This window comes from Pan troglodytes, chromosome 6 (assembly GCF_028858775.2).
Source record: "Pan troglodytes isolate AG18354 chromosome 6, NHGRI_mPanTro3-v2.0_pri, whole genome shotgun sequence".
NCBI classification, from domain to species: Eukaryota; Metazoa; Chordata; class Mammalia; order Primates; family Hominidae; genus Pan; species Pan troglodytes.
Window position 1 is genome coordinate 122487281 of NC_072404.2, and position 20404 is coordinate 122507684.

Here is a 20404-nt window from a genome sequence, read left to right on the forward strand (position 1 = left end):
AAACTGACCCTTCTGTTCCCACTTCCACCCCCAATTTAGAATTTCACCAGTAGTATGTAAAAAAGTCTATTCTAAACTCTGCATCCTGGCCAGGTGAGGTGGCTCATGCCAGTAATCGTAGCATGTTCGGAGGTCAAGGCAGGAGGATTGCTTGAGCCGAGGAATTCATGACCAGCCTAAGCAATATAGCAAGAGCTTCCTCTACCAAAAAAAAAAAAAAAAAGCCAGGAACAGTGGTGTGCTCCTGTAGTCCTAGCTACTTGGGAGGCTAAGGCAGGAGGACAGCCTGAGCCCAGTCTGTTTGAGGCTGCAGTGAGCTATGATTGCACCATTGCACTCCACCCTGGGTGACAGAGCAAGACTGTGTCTCTAAAAAAAAAAAAAAAAAAAAAAAAAAGAACCAAAAACCAAACTAGGCATCCTCTCTAATTAATACTGACTTTTATCAAGAAACAAGTAAGTTTGCTAATTTAATAGACTTAAAATGCTTAATTATTAGTTTATATTTCTTGTCTGTTATTGTCTTTATATGACATCATTTTTCTTTTTAATTTAAAGGTTCATTTAAATTTATCATTTATCATCTCACAAATCTTGATTTAAGTCTTGATCTGAAGAAATGAAAGTTAAAAAAGAAGAAATCTAAATTTCCAACAAAAAAACACAAATTAAAATAAATATCCATATATTATTACTGATTCCTATGCAGCCACTTAAAAATTGTTTTACAGGAGTACCTAATAATATAGGAAAATGTTTACCAAATCTTATTTTTATTTTTTTAAAGCAGACTTTATAAGACAAATGTGTAGTTTGAACTCACAGAAAATAACGCGTGAAAAAAAGGCTGATGCGTTCCCCTTTACAAAATGGAAATGGAACTTTTCAAGAAGAAATGCTTATTACATTTTTTACATGGATTTATTTCTTTTGCCTTTAATTAATGAAAAAACCAGTCTGAATTGTATTGTTTTGTAAATATGTGTTCTATATTTTGAATCTTTGGATATTGATTTGCATTGCTGTATCACAATTTGCTTATATTTCATAGCATCAATAATTTTTTTAGACTTCTGATAATCAGTAGAGAGGCTTGATTGAAATATGTTCCCCTAAAGCCCATATTTGATAGTTTTATTACTAAATTTAGAAGCCAGTAATTAAACTATTTTCTTATAATTATGGCTATATTTTAGTTCAAATTGCTCATCCTAAAGCCATCAGGTCAAATGATACTTGTTCTGAAAATATATTAATAAATTGGGAAGGATTCTGTAATATTTCTGTTCCTATAATTCTCTGATACGTGTATGCTAGACAGCATTCATCTCAAAAACAGTAAATAAAACTACTCAGAAGCTTTAAGTAACTTTAGCTTTACTATATCTGAAAGACAAAATTGTATTCTGGTAAATGTAGCTATATCATTCATTATCAGTTAGTATTTATATTTAGATGAATGTGATTCAAGGTCTCAGGCCAAAATAAATGCCAAGAGATGATCATATTATCTAAACAATTAGAGCATTGGCACAAATTCTTGGGAAGCTGTTGACTTTTTAACCAAAGTGTTAGGATTCTGTTTTTATGTCACCTTGGCATTTTAATTTCTTAAAATTCATAATATTCATCAACTGCAATGCTTAGAAATCCTTACCAGACCATTTTCAGCAAAGTACAAATATAGTTTCTATTACAGTTCTGTCCTCTAGTACAAGTTGATCCACTTACTCTCTGCTGCTTGATAGTTCTAGAGAACAGCATTGAGGAATTCTGATGATTAGTCGCAAACAACATTGACTTCAAAAAATGGATAGTTTCCCAAACATATTATCCTCCGAATTATTCTTCTCGCTCTTTTTATTATATCTGTTTATCTTATTCTTAGTCATTTGTGAGGTTTTATTTTTTGTCTTAAAGAAAATTTACTTTAAATAGAGAATTTGTAAAATGCCATGGATTACATGCACCTGTCTTTTCTTGGGTTAGTCTTGTATCTTTATCTAAGGAACACTGGGAGCTAGAGGGGACCACTGTTCCATTGTGAAAGAGTGAAGGTTTGTGTGGTGTTTCCTCTATTCTCAGAATCCCACGGGCTACTCATGATGTGTGAACAGTAGAATTAAGTAGAATATTTGAGCCTATCCTGTTCTGGACTCATCCTCTTAGAAACGTTCTTTGTTGATAGGATTCCTTTTATAAACCGATTGAATGCCGTGTCCTCTTAATTGTGCCATGCTATAAATAAGTCAGTTATTAAAAGAAATGGTTGATGTTTTATAGACCGAATGCATACTTGTAGAGCATGTTGTAGAAAGATACTTTATTGAGGTTAGTTCCAGTGATTGAGTACACATACTTAAGTTTTTAACTCTTTGGAACCCAAGAGTAGAATAAAAAATTATTTACAAAACGTATGTGGGTTCTGACATAGGGTATTGTTTTTCCTTTGGAGGCATTTTTGAAGAAAAAAAAATTACACATTACAAAAACCAGATTAAAGAGTTTGGCATGTACAGTTGTGTGTGTGTGTGTGTGTGTGTGTGTGTGTGTGTGTGTGTGTGTGTTTTGAGACTAAGTCTTGCTCTGTTGCCCAAGCTGGAGTGCAGTGGCACCATCTCGGCTCACTGCAACCTCCGCTTCCTGGGTTCAAGTGATTCTCGTGCCTTAGCCTCCTAAGTAGCTGGGATTACAGGCACGCACCACCATGCCCGGTTAATTTTTTTTTTTTTTTTTTTTTTCTTGGAGAGGGCATTTCGCCATATTGGCCGGGCTGGTCTTGAACTCCTGACTTTAGGTGATACACCTGCCTTGGCCTCCTAAAGTGCTGGGATTACAGATGTGAGCCACCATGCCTGGCCAGCATGTACAGTTTTAATAAGAGGAAAATACCAAATGAAGAGCAAATTTTAATTTGTTTGAAGCTCTCAATTGCTGCTTATTTATGTATTTCAGCAATACCCTTCCCAGTAGTGTCCTGAACTTGACGTTTACTTGTGGGGTGTGAATGTTAATTAATTATACAGTCCCTTAAAGAGTAGTGGTATACATGTAAAGGAAAATCTTTTTAGAAACATAAAAACATAAAAAGGAATTAGTAAATTTGGAGTTTTATTCTAAATACTGCTGTTAAAGGGCTACAAAAAATAATGGGCTTATAATGAATCATGGCAATTTAGTCAAATATTTAAAATATCTAAAATGTTTATGAGACAGCAGAATATTTTATAGTAGAAGTAATAGGAAAAAAATTTTACAGAAATTTTTTAGGAATAGTAATTACATGTCTGGGATGGTTTAGAACCTACCTAAATAAAGGTAAAAAATACAGTTTTATAGAGAACTAGAAAGTGGTTTGTGAATGGCTAGTTCCTAAAGCTCCATTGATAACCTTGGGGAGAGGCAGAACATCCTAGATTAAATAGAAATTGTGTTTCTGTTATTTCATCAAGACAGGGTTATACAGTTAAGTATCTTGGCTAAAATCTTTATAGTAAAATTTTGCTGACATGAACATCGCTGGTCTGGGAATTAAATATTCACTTAAGTACTATTTCATGAACAGTGCCAAAATTTCTGCCAGAAAGGTAAAAGATATATTTATATTGCGTTTTTTATAGCTGAAATGTAGCCTGTAACCGAGTGGATTATAGTAACTTTTAATATTTTGATGCAGGAAGTAGGAAAATATTAAAAATTGAAAGGTGGTTTTAAGGAAATTGTAATGGTTCTGTTCAGAGTTTATGAGACAGCCTTATTCTGTAGACTTTTAAATTATGAACTTCCCACCTATTTTTATGTAAATGGTGATGTCAATTTCAGCCTTTCCTCCATTTGCCTTAAGCCAGAGAAAGAGAGAGGGAGAGAGAGAATAAGAGAGAGAGAAACACCTTGTGTTGGGGCCATCAAATGGTTTTTTTGATAGTCATCAGTGGTATTCACAAAATTCTGGTTTTCTTGCCTTCTGAGGTTGTAGTAACACTTGCACTTCCCCATCTTGCTGAAGTTAGGACTGACCATATAACTTGTCTAATGCAATGTGATATATATTCCTTATTGGCAGAAGAGACATCTGTCACTTCTAGGCAGAAGCTTTAGGGACTGGTGGCCTTCCAAATTGCAGAGGCTCCATTAGCCTGCAGCCTTCAGTAAGGAAGTGGAACCAAGTACTCACTCTCCTGAGGTGGACATATTATGTGACCAAGAAATACACTCATGTTATTTTGAGTCACTGAGGTTATGGCAGTGTTTGTAACTGTTGTGTAAGCCAGTCTAATCTGACATATGCAGTATGCAGTTTCTTTATGCCTAAGGTTAAGGAAGAAGATAATAACGTTTCTCACCGACTAAAGTGACCATTTATTTCTTCGGTCATTTTTGTTAACATTTACTGTGTGCCAGTCACTGTTCTAGGTGCTAGGAAAATAGAGGGAACAAAACAAAGCAATCTCTTCTTCCCACTCTTTGTTAATTCTTTAGGGAACCTCCTTTGCTGTGAAGCCTTTCCCTGCCCTCTGAGCTACTGGTTGCTCCTTTCTCGTCTGTGTTCCTCCAGCACTTTGTAGATATCGTCATTGTGGCACTGATGTTATCATGATCATTCTATTTCTGTCTTGATTTCTAGACTGTTTCTATAAATGTTTTAAATATAGTACATATATAATATTGAAAGTAATATAAAATGTGTAGGCAAAACAAGTTACACATTATATAAAATGTATAACAAAAGAATATGTATACATACACATAGATGCTTTGCATTATCCCTTTATCCCCTTTATGTCATCCCCCACATTTCAAAAAAATATTTTTTGAATGAATAAATAAGGCTTCCTGTGGGTCTTTTAGGCAAATGTGATTTGGGAACAAAATGTGAACTTCTATATTTTGGGCATGTTCTTCCAATGCCTTTGCTCTGTGAATTCAAATTTAAGAGCATTACTAATGGATGAGAACAGGTCTATACCAAATTACCTGGGCAGAAATGTGAATGAACAGGGGCGGGGGAAGCCTATTAACTTGTCATTGTGCCTCTTCCCTTTACTTAGCTATATATATACATACATATATATATATATGTATGTGTGTGTGTATATATATGTGTGTATATATATGTGTATATGTATGTGTATATATATATGTGTGTGTATATATATGTGTGTATATATATAATTGTTATACCCTTTTACCAGTGTTTCTCAATCTTTTTTCCATTATCATCCCCTACCCCCAGTCTTTTTGGACTGTTTCCCCCTAAATGCCCCCAATGAGATTTTACTGCCACAGAAATACCATCTGTTTATGTATTGAACGTATATCTGTGCTTTATAAAAAAATACAGTAAGTCTTTTTGCCCCCTAAGAACGAGTTTTCTTGGTTGATGCATGCCTTCAACTAATATTTGAAAAAGCTAATTTTTTTTCCTTTGTAGGAGGGCGTTTCCCCTTCAATAAGCTAAGTTTAACTCTACTGAGTCACAACTCTGTTATTTAATACACCTGTGCTTTTGTAACAGCTTTATTTTAAGCTAATTATTATTTAAATAAGTATGCTAAAATCTTAGTTTATTGAGAACATTGGCAAATTAACTTTTATATATTTTATGGAAGTCAGTTTTTCTAGATTGAAGGCCTCTAAACCACGCATTCTGTGCAAACTATATTTGCCTTTTATTCCTTCAGCATATACTTACTGAGCGTCTAGAGTGTGCAAGACTCTGCCAGAGCTGAGGACCCAGTGAATCGTGGAGTTCAGTCTGCTTCCTTTAACTCCTTGCTAGCCAGGATGCGAATATGGGTCATGTATACTTGTCTAGTGCAGAGTCGTTTTGACCATACTGATTTTTAAAACATCAACAACAAAATGTTGTGGGCTTTTAGTGAAAAATCCTGGAAGTTGAATAATCCCTCATCTATCATTCTTTATGTATAGCACATGAAAAGGTTGAGGGCCAAGTCCCACAATATGCGAAGTCAGTATAGTTGGTATTTTCCTGTTCTGTCCTGCAAGTTGTGACCATTGTCTGGCTACACCAGTGCACATTACTCTATCTGCAATGTGGGAATCTGCTTAAATTCTTGGGCCATTCTGTATAACCAGTGTAGTATATACATATATGCACAACAAAACAGGGAAACCTCAATATAAGATTCACTTAAAGAATAAGATTCTGGTTCTCACCACTGTTTAATTGCCAAACAAAAAGGATGAAGTATATAGTTTCAAGCTAAATTTCAGATTGCGTAGGAGGCATGGGGCAAATATGTTTCAGAAAGAACACAAGGGAGTACAGGTTATCTGGAGGCTTTGGTTTGAGTGCCCATCCAGAGATAGAGCCATTCATTCATTTATTTGTTACAGAAATATTTACTGACCTCCTAATCTTTGTGCCAGGAATTTTGGTGAGTAAGACAAAAGACTCTCATTTTCACTCATCCTCTCTGTCCCCATTTCTTGGACAAATTGTGTAGGACATTTTAACATTGAGCAAGTTTTCATTCATTCATTCATTCATTCATTCAATGTGTGTTTGAGTGTGTATAATACAAGTACATTATTGTGAGATATTTAAAAAAGACATCTCTGCCCTCAAGGACCTTGCAAGCTTGTTTGTTCATCAACCAGTCATGTATTTAAAAAAAAAAAAAAAAGCATTGAGCTAGTAGGCAATGTGCCAAGTCAGTGCTAGGGAAATACAGAGATGAACAAGAGCACACAGTCGGTCCCTGGAGGGCTGCGTCTCAGCCTGGAGAGGCAAACAGCTTGTAACATCTTTGGAAGCATGCAGTGTGGTAAATGACAATAATGAGCTCGTCCCACTGTATTGCGAGAGTGCAAAGGATGAGCACAGAAGTGGAGTTTCCAGAATTAGTTCTGTGTGGGTGAAAGGTCAAGATGTGACTCTCCATCTGACTTTTTAGTTGAGGCTGGAGAGAAGGGTTGACTTGGAAAGGAGATTGGAGGGAGTTCAATCAGAAGAAACAGTTTAAGTGTTGATAGGGAGCTTTATAAGGCACGATGACAGCTTTACAGAACTGCAAATACTTTATTTTGATTTGGCTGCAGAAGGTGGGGGTAGATGAATTCTAATGTAGTGAAACAATTGCAACAGGAATGCCAAGAACTAAGTCCTTGTAGTATTGGCACAATGTATAGTTCAGTGAAACAGCCCAGAAACAGACAAACACACTATGTGATAAAGTGGGTATCACAAATCAACAGGGTGTTAAGTAATAATATTGAGACAATTGATAAACTCTTTGGAAAAATAGTAGATTCTTACTCCAGATGATTTTTAATTAGGACTTAGGGGCTAGGCACTTAGAAATTTGAGAATTAGGATTGCTTTCTGTGAATTAAAATTTAAGATCAACAGTAATGGATCAGAGGGTGGGGGTGTGTGTATGTGTAAAACAAGTTAATCTTAACCAAATATCTTGCCTACTGCCTACTGCCTACTGCACCACCTCGTTGAATGTGTCAATCCTGTGAACATGGCCAGCTTCATGGGCCCTGCACTCACGAGGGCCGTGCATTTGGTTTAATGCTCTGCTCTTGTTGTCCTTTGGAAAGTCTTAATTTTTGAAGATGGGGCCCATATATGGTGGTTTTTGTTTTGTTTTGTTTTGTTTTTGCACTGGGCCATACAAATTATGTAGCATTCCTGCCTATGAAGTTGGCCATCTCTGGGGACAGAAAGTTAGAGAGCCAAGCTTTAGAAGTAGATATCCTTGTGTTCTCTGGAGAGTTGCAGCCAACCCAGTTAAAGTGTCCCAGACACATTGGCAGGGCCATCCCTATTGAGTGCCTCAGGCTGTCCAGCCTGATTCCCTGAAACATTCAATTTATTTAACAAAGTTTCCTACTTCCCATTTCCTGCTCACCAAGCAATCTTTCAATAGTGACTTGGCTGCTGCTTTGGTTTTCCAGCAGAGAGAGATCTAGCTAGTTGTGCTGGTCCCATCCTTCATTCAGGAAGGTAGTTACTAAATTGGCAATCTGGTTTCATATGTCAGTGAGGTTCTTTAATGTGAGCCTGCTTCTGCATGACTGGTCCATTTCTGTTACGTTTCTGAGACTGAAGGCTGAAGTCCAGGAATTACGCGGGTAAATTCACCAAAGCAGTCATGTGTAGAATAGTGGTTAAGAGCAAGAGCTTTGGAGTCAAGACACACAATCCTGGATAAAATGTGGGTCCTGTCACTTACTGGGATGTATGATCTTGGCTTTCCTGTGCCCTAGTCTTTCATCTGTCAAGTGATGACATTAACACCTACCTTAAGGTTGTTGTGAGGTTGAATGAGATGATGTACTTTAGATCAGGGTTTCTCAGCCTTGGTACTGTTGACATTTTGGGCCAGGTAATTCTTTCTGTTCAGGGCGGGGTGTTCGGTGCATCATAGAATGCTTCCAGCATCCCTGGCCTGTACCCAGTAGATGCTAGTGGCATCCCTCTAACCCCCTGTAGTTGTGACAATTAAAATGTCACAGAGGTGGAATCACCTCTGGTTAGTACTTGGTTAAGAGTCACTGGTTAAGAGTCTCTTGGTTAAGAGTCACTGGTTCAGGTGTTTAGAGTGGTGCCTGGGGGAAAGAAAATGTTTTATGATATAATAATAATAATGGGAATAGTGGTACCAAAGATGATACTACTTTTGATGCCACCCTGAGGGACCTAGGAAGACATTCGTCAGCCTTTCATTTATTCTTTGTCCTTAAATTTTTATATCTATGCCAGAATAAACTCCATGTAGATTAAATAGTACATGTAAAAAGCTCTACCTTTAAACAACTGAATGAAAAAGAAGTAAATCTTCAGATTTGCAAATAAGGAAAGGGTTTTCAAGGTCAAAAGCAGTGATACTTCTGTGATGTTTAATGTTGGGTTTAAAACACATTGGGGAATTTTCTTTCCTCATAGATATCATGCCATTAAAAATAAATATGCATAATCTATAAAAACTTTGTAGTTACAATTGAAAAGCAAATTGGATAAAATGATTGTGAGTAATATGACAGATAAAGTGGTATGAAAAAACTAATTTAAGTCAAAAAGAAAACCAAATATTTCCTATAGATAAGGACAAAGGAGGAAATACAACCATCCTATAAACATTTGCTATGGCTTAAAATCTTTGTCAATTTAAATAAATAATTTAAAAAATTTTTAAATATTATTAAATTCGAACTATTTAATAATTTTTTAAAAAATTTTTAAATTATTTATTTAAATTGACAAAGATTTTAAGCAATAGCATCCAATTCTGTTGTACAGTTAGGGGAGTCTTATTACATATTTTTTGTCGGACAATCGATAGGTACAATCCTTCTAGAAAGAAACATGGTGATAAATGTGCCCTAAAAATGGTCATACAATTTAGCCCCCGCAAATAACTTTGGGAATAATGCTTACAGCATAATCTGAAATGTAGACATGAAGGTGTTTACTGCCAAGTTGTTTTAATATAAGCCAGCTAAATGTTCAGTATTAGAGAAGTAGTTATTTACGGCATATGATAATCTGCAATCCTTAAATGATAATCTTTACCCAGTGTTTCTAATGACATGCAAAATTCTTATAGTGTTAAATGAAAAAAGTAGGTTTTTAAGTTGCATATGCAATGTAAACTCAACCCAGAAAAAAGACTGGAAGGAAATACCCAAAATGTTAATATTTGTCCCTGAAGTACGCAAAATGTTAATATTTGTTCCATAATATTTAGATTATGGATAATTTATGAAAGTTAGTCTCAACTATATGATTAAATTCATCATTTCATGGCAGACAGCCTTTTCTTTTGTTTCTGTTCCTTTAGGTAATGTTTAGATATCATGCCTTGGAAATGAAAATGAAAAGGTTTAAGCTATGTTTCTCTAAATAGGAGAAATAAAAAAGAAAGTGTCAATGCCCTAAAATACAGCTTTATTTTTAAGTAGATTATAAATTGCAATATGAAACCAATTTTGGGGGGTAGACTGCTTCTCCTGGTTGAGGTGAATTAATGGTTTTTTATACCGTGGTCCTCTTTTTGTTCATTAAGTGTTAACGATGTACTCATTGTAGTATGGTTTTTGATGAAACAATCTTTAAGATGTTCATTTTTGTTTTTATAGTATGTGCAGAAGCTTATAATCCTGATGAAGAAGAAGATGATGCAGAGTCCAGGGTATGTAATTTACTGATTGAATGAATTTTAAATTGATGCCCTTGTCATATATAAGGAAAATAATCATAGAAAAGATTTAACAGGCATGTAGGTTAACAGGAGACATAATGGAATTATTTTGACTGTTTCTTTTCCTAGTCTCATCTCCAATAGCCTACTCCTGCTGTGAGTCTTGCAGAATTATTTTTATCCAGAGAGTATTTCTCTTTACAAAATATATCCTGGTGATGAAAAGTGTTTTCAGCTGTCTTTCTCATAGTGCTAATATTATTTTTCTTAGACAGTGTTTCTAGTAAACAAAAATACTGGGAAAGACCTTCTACGCCTATTAATTTATAACAACGGAAAGTTACTCTGAAACAAACAAATCACGGTAAAATCACATCCAGTGTGTCAGTACAGCAGTTAGGATTATTTTTTAAATCTGTGAGTCTTCATAGTTTGCTCAGCAGCTGACTTCTTGCAGGCCCTAATGTTTTTGTAAGAATTTGTCCACTGTGATTTCAGCAGTTTTTAAGCTATGTCTTTCAGCTCAGTTCTACTATTTATTTAGTAAAAAGTAAACTAAAAGATGACTATGCCTGGAAATGGAAAGTAGTAATTTCTGCGTCACCCTCCCCCCCTTTTTTTGAGTACATGTGTTGCAAAAGTGCCTCTTGTTTCTTTGGCCTTAAACAGTATAAACAAAAACTTATTTTTGTAGCTCTGAAAAGTACATAAGTAAGATTGAGGTTTCATGTGGAGAAGCAACTGCTACGTCCCTAAGTCATTACATCATTAAGCTCCTTGAAACTTATGTAAAATCCAGTGGTATCAGGAGGCTTACAACGTGGAAGATCTTGAAATCCCATTTTATTCCTGGACCCATGGGGATTCCCACTACCAGGGTTGTGGAAGCTCATTTCTCACTATTAGAACTTCAGTTCTTTTCATGAAGTTTATAAATCCTAGCCTGGAAATGATGTTGTTTTAGGATTAAGGTATTTTTACTAATCTGTGATGTGCTGTTACCCCTCTGTATAGTCTGAAAAACTGGACCTTGCCTACCGTATACTTTATGTATCTAGCAGAAACAATACCGGGTGGCAATGAAGACAACATGCTTCTTTATATTTGTGTATAAATGAGTATGATAAAATTTAGTAATTGAGATCAGAGCAATCGAGATGAGCTGGTTTAAATTAATAAAAACCTAAATTAATGAACATTTGCAATACAGTTTAAAAACAATATGCAGTATCTCATTGATTCAAAAGCTGTTAGGCCTTGAATTTTAGCTGCCATTTAATTGATGAGGTAAATAAAGTGTTTTGGCAGGTTCACTCCAGCTAATTTCTAATAGTTTTGTTGGGGAGGCTATACCAGTTAAGATTCATTTGACTGTGTAAAACCTCACCCTATGGAGACAAATGTGAAAAAGAAAACACTGGGGAGAGATTATCAGACAAATGCTTGGAGATCATATTGAACTGCAGAAAGCGTTCAAAGGCCAAGCTGTAGGCCTGGCAGGCAGGAGCCAGCCCGCCTCTGGTGTCCATCAAGAGCAAGAGTGTAAGACTTAGCGTAGTGTCTTTGAAACGGGTTCAGCTACCCATCTCTATTACTATGTCTCTCAGTTCAAAATTCCAATTTCCCAAGAGTTTCTGATGGACCCAGCTTTGGCCCAGGGTAGGGCCAGGGTCAAAAAGTCCAACCTACTTGGGAACCACTTCTGTAAATAAGGGCAGTTACTAGAGGAGGAGGAATCTTTGTGGGGTGTGTATTTACCCTAAGATCTGTCCCCTGTAACACCTTTTAAAGTTATATTTAATAGTTTTTTTGTTAATGTATTATATGTTTGATTATAGCAAAGTACTTTTAGGTTATCAATTAGGTTGAGTATTCTCTCCTCTAAATGTGTTACTAAAAACTATACTTATTTTAGTCTCAACAACTATGAAGCAAACCACACCACATGCTTGGGAATGATTATTACAGATTTCAAAATTATTTAGATCTAGAAGGATATTGGGAAATATCTATGAGGAAAATGTATACTATATTGTGATAAAATTACATTTCATTTGGACATTTTGTATTACTTCTGAGACTCACCAAATCATTAAGTCTGTAGTATAAACAGAAATTTATCGTCTGATATGAATTCAAAGAAAATGTAAATACTTAAGACTCATTTTGGAAAATAACAGATTTTAGTTGGAATGCCTTTAATAAATGAAAATGTAAGGGTTATCTAGATCTAGCATGTAGAAACTGGTAGAGAAGAGCTAATAAGGGTAGAGTATTTCTTATGTTTCTCCACAAAAATTTTTTGGAGTTCCACCTGTATATCTGGCCTGGTGCTAGGTGTAAAGTGGTGAGCAAATGGACAAGTCTCTGCCCTCTTGGAGCTTACAGTCTAGTGGCAGAAGCAGACAAGTGAATAAATTAATGAAAAGTTAAAAAACATGAAGTGCTAAAGAAACAGTGAAACAGTGTAGGAATCAAAACACAGCCCCCAAGCCTCTGGGTCAAGTGATTCTCATGCCTCAGCCTCCCGAGTAGCTGGGACTACAGGCATGCACCACCACATACTTGGCTAATTTCTGTATTTTTAGTAGAGATGGGGTTTCGCCCTGTTGGCCAGGCTGGTCTTGAACTCCTGGCCTCAAGTGATCCACTCACCTTGGCCTCCCAAACTGTTAGGATTACTGGCGTGAGCCACTGTGCCCGACCGATATACAGTGTTCTTTAAAGAAAATGTCTAAGTTAAAACCTTACTTGTTAACTGGTTTTCTAATTTTTTTTTTTTTTTTAATGGAAAGGCAGCAGAAATTTAGAGCAGAAGTTGGCAAACTTTTTTTGGTAAAGTTTTTTTTTTTTAACTGAAAAATGCACTATTTTCAGAGAGTAAATATTTTAGGCTTTGGGGAGTCATGGGGTCTCCTTTGCAACTACTCAGTTCTGCTATAGTAGCTTGAAAGCAGCTGTAGGTAATACATCAATGAAAGGCATGTCTGTTGGGTTACATTAAAACTTTATGACGCTTGAATTTGAATTTAATATAGATTTTATGTGTCAGGAAATATTATCATTTGTTTGATTTTTTTCCCCCAGTCATTAAAAAATGTAAAATTATTCTTAGCCTAGAAGCCATACATACAAAAACAGCTTTGCCTGCAGGTGTAGTTTGCTGATCCCTGGTTTAGAATATAGACTCTGTAGCTGGCCTGGCTGGCATGAATTCTGGCTCTGCACCTTGTGGACTGGATGACATTGGACAAGTGATTTGGGCAAGTTGATTTCCTTAACTCTAAATTTCTTAACCTGCTTCATGGGATCTGTCACTAGGATAAAATGAGTTAATATTAGTAAAGCCCTTAGAATAGTACCTGGCATGTATTTATGCTATGTTTGTTTAACAAATAAAATTTTTATCTGAAATCAGGAATGAATTTTAATGAAAACCAAAGTGGCCTCTAGTACACTAAAATCACACTTTGGGTGTATTGCTGAGGCCTCAGTGATCCAGAGAGAGATCCCTTAGGTGGGATCATGCTAAGCCCCAGAGGAAAAATGTAGGAGAGCATCTTCAGAGCAGGTGGCTGCAGTACAGAGGAGCTGGAGTGTCAGAGACCACACCCGCTTTCTGGCTGTTTACTTTCCCCATTGAAGAGGGATTTTACCGACGAGGTTAATTACAGAGAGTGGACTCTGAGTGCTGAGGAGTAATGGCAGGGTGAGGGAAATGGGAAACAGGAGGAGAGCAGTAGACCATAGTGATGGAGGTGGGGCTGAGAAAAAAATACTACTTAGAAATGGTGATTGGGCTGGGTGCAGCGGCTCATGCCTGTAATCTTAGCAGTTTGGGAGGCCAAGGCGGGTGGATCATGAGGTCAGGAGTTTGAGACCAGCCTGGCCAAGATGGTGAAACCCTGTCTCTAATAAAAATACAAAAATTAGCTGGGCACAGTGGCAGGCACTTGTAATTCCAGCTACTCAGGAGGCTGAGGCAGGAGAGTCGCTTGAACCCAGGAGGCAAAGGTTGTAGGGAACTGAGTGCACCACCACTGCACTTTAGCCTGGGTGACAGAGCAAGACTGTGTCTTAAAAAAAAAAAAAAAAGAGGCCAGGCGCGCTGGCTCACGCCTGTAATCCCAGTACTTTGGGAGGCTGAACTGGGCAAATCACGAGGTCAGGACATCAAGACCATCCTGGCTAACACGGTGAAAACCCGTCTCTACTAAAAATACAAAATACAAAAAAAAAACAACAACAACAAAAAAACAAAGCCAGGCGTGGTGGCAGGCACCTGTAGTCCCAGCTACTCAGGAGGCTGAGGCAGGAGAATGGCGTGAACCCGGGAGGCGGAGATTGCAGTGAGCTGAGATCGCACCACTACACTCCAGCCTGGGCAACAGAGTGAGAATCTGTCTCAAAAAAAAAAAAAAAAAGTCGTCATTGGTAAGAGAGGTAGCAGGAAGAAGAGAGAAGAGGAAAAAAGCTGGATTTCTGTGTGAAGGCTTATAGGAATTGAATGGGTTGGAGAGAAAGACATAAAGTTGACCAGAGCGAAGCAGGTGCACGATACTGATGCCTGATGCACTCTCCCGCCTTTCCTTTCTGAGAACAGCTTCTCCGCAGGCAGACATCTCGGTTGCTTTGGTTTGAAGTTCTAGATGGATTTTGTGAAGTGAGAAATGACTTTCTGTTTTGTTTTAGTGTGTTAGCCTTCCTTATTTGAAGTAGGAGGAAGTGAAGTTTGGTTGGTGTGGTTTGGTTAATACCTGAATTTTAAAGGTTTCTTGTGCAGCAGTGAATGAGAAGTCCCCGGGATCTACTTTGTCTGTGTTTGTGTGTCGTCTTAGAATCTAGTTTGAGATGAATATTGGGCAGATAGTAAACAAAGGTTTACATCTACCTTACCCTTAGAGGGGAAAGTGCAGTGACCTTTTCTCTTACTAGCTAGTAGTTCTTTCATGTAGTCTTTACATAATGCAAATAAATGGTATACATGTCAATAGTTTACATATAAATAGTTTATCAATACTATAAGTTTCCCCAGTTCTTTTCAGGCTTATAATTTTCATTAATTTTTAGCCATCTGATGTGGTTTGAAATGCTGATTTAAATTTCCCATTGTGAGTTTTGATGTTTGTGGCTATAAACTCCACTGCTGCCTGATTCTGTGAGCTCTGATGCTCTGATGGTAGGGCAGGCTGCCTGAAGAGGCAAGGTACCTGCCCATCAGCTCTCGTGGTCACTCTTTGAGTGAGCATTGGAATAGGAAAGGGTGGTGTGTAGGTCTTCAGGAAAACCAACTCCGTGTCTGCTGCTTTTAGGACTACCCCTTGCCCCTCTAACTCATTTTATAGTTACAAACTGTTCATGTTCACAAAAGAGTGGACCTTTTGATCCAAGTCAGTTGAGCCTCCTGCTAGTGAAAAGGGACTCGAGAGATAGCAAGCCACACTTACACACACGGCATTCTGCCACTCTTCACACTCTAGAATACAAGTTTAGTGAGAATATAGCACAGTAGTTTCCTTGAGTTCCTTCTGAAATCAGTGCACCAGCCAGCCTCCTTGGACTCTTTTTCCCTGGAACACATATTCTCTTGGAGTGGCAGTGCATGATTGCTTGCTCCCTTCTAAAAATCACTTGCTCGCTGTGGGGCAGGTACATACCACATGTGTAAAAATATATTCGGCATCTAATGCCATATACATTTAAACATTTTACTTCTTTCCAGGGACCTTATCAAGACTGAAAAGAAAGAACTACATCCTGAAGGAGTATTAAACTCAGTAGAAACAGAATGACAGCAGTCCAAATTTTCAGTGTAGCTGCTGGCACCTGTTGTCCTTTTGTACGGGTCCCCACTGGCTGGGAGCTTTGGAATCTTCCTAGCCAGTCACAGTTGTGTGCATAATGAACTTGCTAACCTAGGGGAAAATATGCTTTTGAAAAACATTTCAGTGCTATATTGATGAATGGATACCAACCTCCCCACAACAAGGTGAATTATGTTCCCCTACTTGGTAGGCTTATAAGTTACCAGTCACCAAAAGTGAATCTCAGCACCAACCTGAAGCAGACTTGAGCGCTAACAGTTCTTCTTTCTAATGTTGGTTCTGATTTTTGTTAGTTTTTAAAATCTCTTTGAGTGAGATGGTATTGGCTAATGTCTTTGTTTTTTAAATCTGATGTCCTTTTAGATTATACATCCAAAAACTGATGATCAAAGAAATAGGTTGCAAGAGGCTTGCAAAGACATCCTGCTGTTTAAGAATCTGGATCCGGTAAGATAAATCTTAATAATAGAAATGGCTTTGTTTTTTCCCCCAGTGACAGTGTCAAGAACTGTACAGGGTCTTGAGTTTTGCCCTCTTTGTAAGCTGACATCACCCTGGGGTAATGGTAAAGGCCCCCTTGCAGATGCTTGAATGCACAGTAGGTTGAACTGCAGGAGAGGAATATTGAGTTTGGGGGAATATACTGCTGTTGGAGCAAGAAGTAAAGAAGCCTGAGGTGTTTGTCCTGTGGAAGATATTCTCTCATCTCTCAAGATGTTATCTCAGGGCTACAAAAACAGCCCTGAGAAATGGCACAGGTAAAAAGATGGTAGGAACTTGCCCTCTTCGTACCCATCAGGAATATGCAGGGATGCTCAGGGCCCATGGAGGATTGTTTCTCTTTACAGCCAGTGGTAGTAATTATATTTGAATGTGTATAAACTCATTATCTGTGTATTATACAGATTAAAAGTAATATTTCACTCGGCTTTAAGGTGAGGTTTTTTTTTTTTTTTTTTTTTTTGGTCCTTTATAAGGATTTGGAAATCTCTAATTTTTGGGTTCGGTATTTCTAGAATACCCACTCTTGGTATGAGTGCACGTACTGTTCAGACTTTGTCTTGCACTGTGATGTACATATTCTGCTTCCTTCATCTCAGATTATGCTTAGTCATTGCTGTATAGTTATTTAGGAGTGAACCTCTGCTGCCATATTCCAAATGTGAAAATAGAGTCAACTTTTGTAACTTACCTCGACTTTTTTATTTGGTCAAACTCAACATCTTCAAGTTTTTGGTGATGCCCTAGAGGAGAAGCATTAAATCAATACCTGCTCTTTTTAAAATGAGGTCTTCTTAAAAAGGACGTTTTTATAAAGATTCACGTACTGCATCATACCAGTTATATACTGCGTCATATTTACAGTCTGAAATATTTTAAAAATCTCTTTTGTTTCTAGTGTAATTTATGTTTATATTACGTCTTCCAGAACACAGTACATTGTGTGACTTTGGAGATTTATGTTAAGCCCACACATTACGAGTTTGTATGTCCATCTCTGAGTCTCCATTACTGGCTTTGATAGGCCTAAATTTGACCAGACCCAGGATCCGTCAGTCACTTCATCTGTCCATTGTCTGAGGGCAGGAACTGTGTCTTTTGTATCTTTGCATCACTCTGTAAGTAGCAGATGGCTCACGGCTCTGTACACGCACTAGGCTCTCAAAAGAAAACAAGGGACTGAGACAAGAATGCTTTAAGTTATCCTTTTGTTACAGGAAAGAGGTTCCTCATCCAGACCTCAAGAGAGGGTTCTTGGATCTCGCACAAAAATGAATTCAGGGTGAGTCTGTAAAGTGAAAACAAGTTTATTAAGAAAGTGAAGGAGGCATTACCATTCAGGACATAGGCGTGGGCAAGGACTTCATGTCCAAAACACCAAAAGCAATGGCAACAAAAGCCAAAATTGACAAATGGGATCTAATTAAACTAAAGAGCTTCTGCACAGCAAAAGAAACTACCATCAGAGTGAACAGGCAACCTACAACATGGGAGAAAATTTTCGCAACCTACTCATCTGACAAAGGGCTAATATCCAGAATCTACAATGAACTCAAACAAATTTACAAGAAAAAAACAAACAACCCCATCAAAAAGTGGGCGAAGGACATGAACAGACACTTCTCAAAAGAAGACATTTATACAGCCAAAAAATACATGAAAAAATGCTCATCATCACTGGCCATCAGAGAAATGCAAATCAAAACCACTATGAGATATCATCTCACACCAGTTAGAATGGCAATCATTAAAAAGTCAGGAAACAACAGGTGCTGGAGAGGATGTGGAGAAATAGGAACACTCTTACACTGTTGGTGGGACTGTAAACTAGTTCAACCATTGTGGAAGTCAGTGTGGCGATTCCTCAGGGATCTAGAACTAGAAATACCATTTGACCCAGCCATCCCATTACTGGGTATATACCCAAATGACTATAAATCATGCTGCTATAAAGACACATGCACACGTATGTTTATTGCGGCATTATTCACAATAGCAAAGACTTGGAACCAACCCAAATGTCCAACAATGATAGACTGGATTAAGAAAATGTGGCACATATACACTATGGAATACTATGCAGCCATAAAAAATGATGAGTTCATGTCCTTTTTAGGGACATGGATGAAATTGGAAACCATCATTCTCAGTAAACTATCGCAAGAACAAAAAACCAAACACCGCATATTCTCACTCATAGGTGGGAATTGAACAATGAGATCACATGGACACAGGAAGGGGAATATCACACTCTGGGGACTGTGGTGGGGTGGGGGGAGCGGGGAGGGATAGCATTGGGAGATATACCTAATGCTAGATGACGAGTTAGTGGGTGCAGCGCACCAGCATGGCACATGTATACATATGTAACTAACCTGCACAATGTGCACATGTACCCTAAAACTTAAAGTATAATAAAAAATAAATAAATAAAAATAAAAAAAATAAAAATAAAAAAAAGTTCCCCACAAAAAAAAAAAGAAAAAAAGAGTAGTTCTACCATAGCTGGAAAACCAAAAAAAAAAAAAAAAAAAAAAGAAAGTGAAGGAATAAAACAATGGCTACTCCATAGACAGAGCAGCCCCGAGAGCTGCTGGTTGCCCATTTTTATGGTTATTTTTTGATGATATGCTAAACAAGGGGTGGATTATTCATGCCTCCCCTTTTTAGATCATATAGGGTAACTTCCTGACATTGCCATGGCATTTGTAAACTGTCATGGTTCTGGTGGGAGTGTGGCAGTGAGGATGACCAGAGGTCACTCTTGTTACCATCTCGGCTTTGGTGGGTTTTGGCCGGCTTCTTGACTGCAACCTGTTTTATCAGCAAGATCTTTATGACCTGTATCTTGTGCTGACCTTCAGTCTCATCCTGTGACTTAGAATGCCTTAACCATCTGGGAATGCAGCCCAGTAGGTTTCAGCCTCATTTTACCCAGCTCCTATTCAAGATGGAGTTGCTCTGGTTGATGCACCTCTGACACTTTTATAGTTATCTAAGTATACATATTTAATCCTAAATAATAGTTTTGGATAGATTTGTAATAAAATGATGGTGTTTAAGTAATATCTAATTCAAGTCTTGTTAAAAGTTATGCCAGGCCGGGCGTGGTGGCTCATGCCTGTAATCCCAGCACTTTGGGAGGCCGAGGTGGGTGGATCACGAGGTTAGGAGATCGAGCCCATCCCGGCTAACATGGTGAAACACTGTCTCTACTAAAAAAATACAAAAAAATTAGCCGGGCGTGGTGGCGGGCGCCTGTAGTCCCAGCTACTAGGGAGGCTGAGGCAGGAGAATGGCATGAACCCCGGAGGTGGAGGAGTTTGCAGTGACCTGAGATCACACCACTGTACTCCAGCCTGGGCAACAGAGCGAGACTCTGTCTCAAAAAAAATAAAAATAAAAAAAAGTTATGCCAAACCCTTGAACATAGTTACAGTCTCATGGTATGAATTCAGTAGTTCAGAGTGGCCCTGATATATCCTTGTCCATTCCAGTTTGTTTGCTCAGTTCATTCAATCCACGTTTGCCGAGTACCACCACTTACCAGCAGTGGGAGTTAGTGCTGAGGAAGCAAAGACCTGGTTCAGTACCCTGAGTTGATATCAAAGCTAGCCTATGGATCCCATGTTCTCTAAGGCAAGGACCAATGTAGTATTTAACTCTTTTGCTCCGGAGGCACACAGAAGGCAGTGGTAAAATTAATCCTTAGTTTTACACTTAGAGGTAGGCTTTATTCAAGAATTCTGTATTTTTTGACTAGAACTTTACATGGGAGAATTTCAGAGGTCACCAAAAACAGTGCTCTCAAGCTTTAATATGCTGATGTATCATCAGGGGATCTTGTTAAAATGCAGATTTGGATTCTCATGGTCTGGAATGGAGCCTGAAAAGTCTGCATTT

General features: G+C 37.8%; 1 protein-coding gene across 1 annotated transcript in view; it reads left to right on the forward strand.

The window, feature by feature from the left end:
* The window catches only part of PRKAR2B (protein kinase cAMP-dependent type II regulatory subunit beta), a 119771-nt gene that overhangs the window by 67405 nt on the left and 31962 nt on the right, over positions 1–20404 (forward strand). The window contains exons 3-4 of the mRNA XM_001148361.6: positions 10114–10166; positions 16364–16447. Of these exons, the coding sequence (XP_001148361.5) occupies positions 10114–10166; positions 16364–16447 (137 nt within the window). The remainder of the gene's footprint in view (positions 1–10113; positions 10167–16363; positions 16448–20404) is intronic.